At 42.3% G+C, this 5,167-nt stretch overlaps 1 protein-coding gene across 1 annotated transcript in view; it reads left to right on the top strand.

The window, feature by feature from the left end:
• VWA3A (von Willebrand factor A domain containing 3A) overlaps positions 1-5,167 on the top strand; it is a 73,647-nt gene that overhangs the window by 33,234 nt on the left and 35,246 nt on the right. Inside the window, exons 12-15 of the mRNA XM_006892696.1 lie at positions 141-276; positions 379-482; positions 2,053-2,133; positions 2,579-2,673. Of these exons, the coding sequence (XP_006892758.1) occupies positions 141-276; positions 379-482; positions 2,053-2,133; positions 2,579-2,673 (416 nt within the window). The remainder of the gene's footprint in view (positions 1-140; positions 277-378; positions 483-2,052; positions 2,134-2,578; positions 2,674-5,167) is intronic.

The following is a 5,167-nucleotide window of genomic DNA, read 5'->3' as shown; positions in this document are numbered from 1 at the left end:
GTGTGTGTGTGTGTGTGTGTGTGTGTGTGTTGGGGGCGTGCGCGCACACGAGTGCACCTGCGCCAAGGACAGGAAGACCAGGCAAGGTTGAGTGCTTTCCGGCTTTAAAATCTAACTATGAGAGGTTTGATTTCATACAGATTTCCACCAAGATTGCAAAAGGCCCGCTCACAAGTCGCCTGCCTAAACCCCCAAAACACGAGGGGCCCCTCAGAATCGAGTTCCCAGGCTTGGATAAGACCTCTGCAGAATGGCTAAAGATCAACGGCCTAAAAGGTAAACCCCCAAAGATGACAGAGCCCTGGCCACAAATGACTAACTAGCATGAGCCTTTTGGGGGCCGTGTGAGGAGCTTCTCACACCCTGCTATTTCCACAGCCAAGAAGTTAAGCCTTTATCAGGTTCTGGCCCCCTACACGTTTTCTCCCATCGAGGAATATGTGCCTATTCTCCGGAAAACGGTGTCGTCGACCATTCACGAGGTATTCCAAAGAGGACATCATGTTCTCGCCAACCCTCTACAGCGTAGTTTCTTTGTAGACTTTCTCGTCACCTTAAATATTCAGATAGTAAGAGTTCAAGGGTGGAGCTCAAGAATGTGGTATGAATATCTGAAGTGGGGTGCAGGCTGTGCTAGAATTCTAGAACACTCATTATAGCTACTGAAGCACTGTTTTCAAAGATCTGAAAAGGCTGCTTAAAAGATGAGAGAAGAGGGGACTAATTGGGTACCGTGTTCACTTTCTTCATGAAGGTTTTCTCCAACATACTCAGAACGCAAACGGTTAAGAGAATAAACAGCTTCAGCCTGGAGAGGATGAAATCAAGCTGCTCCTTAGAGGCAAAGATTCTGAAGCTCTGTCTGACATACTTTGGACATGTTGCAAGGAGGGACCAGTCCTTGGAGAGGGGCATTATGCTTGGGAAAGTGTAGGGACAGCGCAGGAAAAGACCCTTGATGAGATGGATTGACTCAGTGAGTGTGGTAGTTGAGTTGTAGGTGTGTTGGAAACAGTGACATTGGCTCAGGATAGAGCAGGGTTCAGAGCTATTGTACATAGGGTTGCTATGAGTTGCAGGCAACTCTACGGCACATAACAACAACAGTGACAACTCATACTCTCTTGAGTCCTCAGGCTAGGCTCTAAAGCTCCTATAATTTATTAATACACATGTATTTCTATATATTTGAATCCTCACTTCAGTTTGAACCCTTTAAGAGAATCTCTTTTCCAACTATGTAGCTTCAATAACTGACAATTGTTCATTGGCAGTCAGGCATTCAGTAAAGGTTTAGTGGTGGATGAGATGATGAGTAGATACAAGAAAGGAGGAAAAAAAGAAGAGTGCAAAGAAGGATGGGAACACGAAGGGGAATACTGATGAATGAATGAATGAATGAATGAAAAGTAGGCACATGGTGGATAGGTGGATAAACATGAGAATAGATGGGATTATGGAAGGAGAAATGAAATAGATGAGAGCAATGCAGTAATCGGTGAATGTAAAGAACTGTAGAGAGATGGAAGAATGAGAAGACAGAGATGAAGTGAGCGATGGATGAGTTCTCACTATGGATGGATGGATGGATGGATGGATGGATGGATGGAGTATTTGGAGACATGGACTTGATGGTTTGGTGGAAGATGAAAGGACAGAGTGAACAATTTGCATTTCAAAGTGCTCATGAAGGCCTGGCAAGGTTCTCTAATCTGAGAACACACGACTAATATATCTCCAGACCTTGAGCATTGCTGCCTATTATCAAGTGTATCTTAGAAGTAGGACCTGTTCTAGAGAGTCTCCTGAAAGGGCAACCTGGCTTGGTGTCAGCGTTATTCATTCAGGGGGCCAGTCTCCTGAAGGCCCCATGTTGCTAGCCACAGACAGGGTAACAATTTGGGTAGGGAGGATCTGATTCCAGATGTGTTTTCAGTCCATTTCCCTCTCATGCATGAGTCAGGGATCCAACGTCCAAGTTAAATTTATCATTTTTTCCCCTCCTCTGTTTCCGCTCATGTCCCCACCCTTTTTGCCCATGTTGGAGCACAGAAGGCAATGGTACAATTTGAGTGGCATGATGGGACAGTGAAGAATATCCACGTGGATCCACCCTTCCTCTTTGAGTACCAGGTCAGTGATGGACTCAGTCAGTCAGTCAGTATAAGGGTGTAAGGGCTGGTATGAGAAGAAGACCTCATAGGATGTAGAGATACCAAGCCATGATTGAACTCTCTCTTGTAAACAGAACTGGTGTACTCTCCCTACTGCGACCTCTCAATACACCCTCCTTCCCTAGACAAGGAACAGGTTGCCTCAAATATCTTTCAAATTTAGGGGAAATATTTTCCTCCAACCTATTTGAGACAATGGGAATCCTTGACTCCTCTCTTCCTGGTCTTATGGCAGACTCTCCCATGATTTAATAGAGTGTTGTTTATCTTACCTGAGTACACGTGATCATAACACACGTTATTGAACACACGTTATTCTATTTGGGTCCATACGCTTGCCCCACTGACTCCTTCATGGGCCCTCTATGAGCGGTCATTCACTGTGTATGGCCCCTGGTTTTCAGAAACAGCTCAACAGAGCCATGCGGATGTATGAGAGGCGGATTGAGTGGCTCTCCCTGGCCAGCAGAAGGATCTGGGGCACCGTCTGTGAGAAAAGGTACCTTCCCCCAAGCAGGCGACTGGATGGCACATAACAACAACAACAATATTGTTGACATGCAAGAATGTATCATCTGCATATTGCAATTTTGTTTGGTTTTTATACTGCAATTTGTTGATGAGTCCTCCTCCAATTCTAGTGCCACATGCTTCTTCGTATAGTCCACCTTCTCAGATTATTTACTCATCATATAAACCGAATTGTTGTTGTTAGGTGCCATCAAGTCAAGGATGACTCCTAGTGACCCTATGAACAACATATCTGAACCTTGTCCTATCCTGTATCGTACGCAAAAATCTCCTATACCCATAAGCCCATTGCTGCAGTCACTTGAGTAAGGTCTGGTAAAATGAAACAACCTTAGTGCACACCTTTCCTAATTTTAAACCTTGCAGAATCCCTTTGTTCTATTCAAACACCTGCTTCCTGGTCTATGTATAAGGATCCACATGAACACGGTTAAGTCTTCTGGAATTCCCATTTCCCATAATGTTATACATAATTTATAATAATCCACATGGTGCATTGTCAGTATAACACAGGTAAACGTCTTTCCGTATTCACTGCTTTCCTCCAAGATGCAGCTAATGCCAGCAACGATATCTACCCATTGTGCCATGTCCTCTTCTGAATCCAGCATGAATGTCCCGTAGTTCTCTGTCAATGAACTGATCTAGCCAATTTTCATTATATTTAGCAAGATTTTATTTGAAGGTCACATTGCTATAGTGTGATAATTTCCACATTCTGTTATTGTTGTTGTTTTGTGCTGTCAAGTCAGAACTGACCCATAGCTAACCCTCCAATGGGTTTTCAGAGGCAATAAGTCATGTGGGATGTCGCCCATCTTCCTCCGCAGAGAAGCTGGTAGATTTGAACCCCAAGCCTTTGGGAAGACAGCAAAGCTTCTTTTTTTTTATTTCGTTATTTTTGTGTGTGTTTGTGTACCGTCAAATCAGATCTGACTGGTACAGGAGGACATTGTTCCTCCTTCTCGAGCAGAGCATCTGGTGGATTTGAACTGTGCACCTCTGAACTTGCAGTTGCAGCTTCTTGCCACTAGGCCACCAGAGCTCGCCAGCAAAGCTTCTTATAATTTAACTTTAATACGTTTCCAAGGGTTTCTTCTTCTGCATTGGTGGTTCACTTTTTTTTTTTTAAATTGGGCGCACATATAGTTGTTTGTGTACCTAACCATTGGCCAGCAGTCATTTTCCAAATTGCTCGTTACTGACAAGTGAGCACATCCAAAGCTGCATCCAGCAGCTCAAGAAATGCCGTGACTTCTTGGGACCTTATTGTTGCCAGTGCTCTCAGTACAGCAGTCCTGGGGCACGACTTCTTCCTTCAGGACCATTGGTTCCTGATTATATGCTGACTCCTGAATTGGTTGCATATTAAGCAATTATTTTTAATATAGTGGTTCTGTGTATTTATTCTATCTTCTTCTTTCAAAACTCAGTCTTTGGTTCTTTTGCTTGAGAAATGTTGAGTTGGTTCTTTTGTTTTTCTAACTCCGAGTCTTTGCACATTTAATTGCAATGCTTTGTCTTCTCCGCTGTCCTTTGACACCTTCTGTTCAGTTCTCCATTTCTTCCTTTTGCTTTAGTTCTTTATGACTCAGAGGAAGCTTCAGAGTCTCTTCTGACCTCTGTTTTGGTCTTTGTTTCCTGTGTTTTGAAATGGCTTTTTGCTTCCTTTGTGTATGATGTCCTTTATCCTCTATGCCACCCTACTTTTGTCTAATCTTTAATCATCATAGTCCAATGTATCAAATATATTATTTTTTTAATTGAGATTTTAGTGACAGTTTATAAAGAACTTGTATTTCCATTCATTCATTGTTGCATATTTTCCTCCACCACCACCCTACCCCTGTTCGCTTTTCTCTTTGGAAAAAAAATAATTCTTTCATTATTATACACTCCCCACCACCAGTCCACTTTACTATCCAGCTCTTATTCTGAACTCTTGTCATGCAAGTAATACCTAATCATATATTCCTTTTAAATAGTCCTTTCCCTCATCTGTTTCCAAAGCAGTGTACAGTATTTATTCCCTCTTTTCTTAGTTTTCCCAACCCTCATGTCAGTCCTGTTTTATAGCAGGGGCAGTATGCAGTAATGTCCTTTTGTGACTGAGATATTTCACTCAACATAATGTCCTCTAGGGTCACTCATTTTGTATAATAGATTATGAGTTCCTTGTTTTTCAGTGCTGCGTAGTATTCCATTGCGTGAATATACTACAGCTTTTCTATCCATTTGTTTGTTGTTGGGCAGTTGGGTTGCTTCCAACTCTTTGCTATCATGAACAAAGCAGCAATAAACATGGGTGTGCATATGTATGCTTGGGTGGCAGTTCTGGTTTCTTTAGGATGTATTCCCAGTAGTGGAATTGCTGGGTCAAATGGTATTTCTATTTCCAGCATTTTGTTTTTTTCCTATAATTATATTTTATTAATTTTCATAAACATTTACAGAGATTTTGG

The sequence above is a fragment of the Elephantulus edwardii genome, unplaced genomic scaffold, assembly GCF_000299155.1.
Source record: "Elephantulus edwardii isolate Elephantulus edwardi_28Jun2011 unplaced genomic scaffold, EleEdw1.0 scaffold00117, whole genome shotgun sequence".
Taxonomy (NCBI): Eukaryota; Metazoa; Chordata; class Mammalia; order Macroscelidea; family Macroscelididae; genus Elephantulus; species Elephantulus edwardii.
The sequence above is the reverse complement of the archived record's forward strand: the minus strand, read 5'-3'. Positions and strand labels throughout refer to the sequence as shown.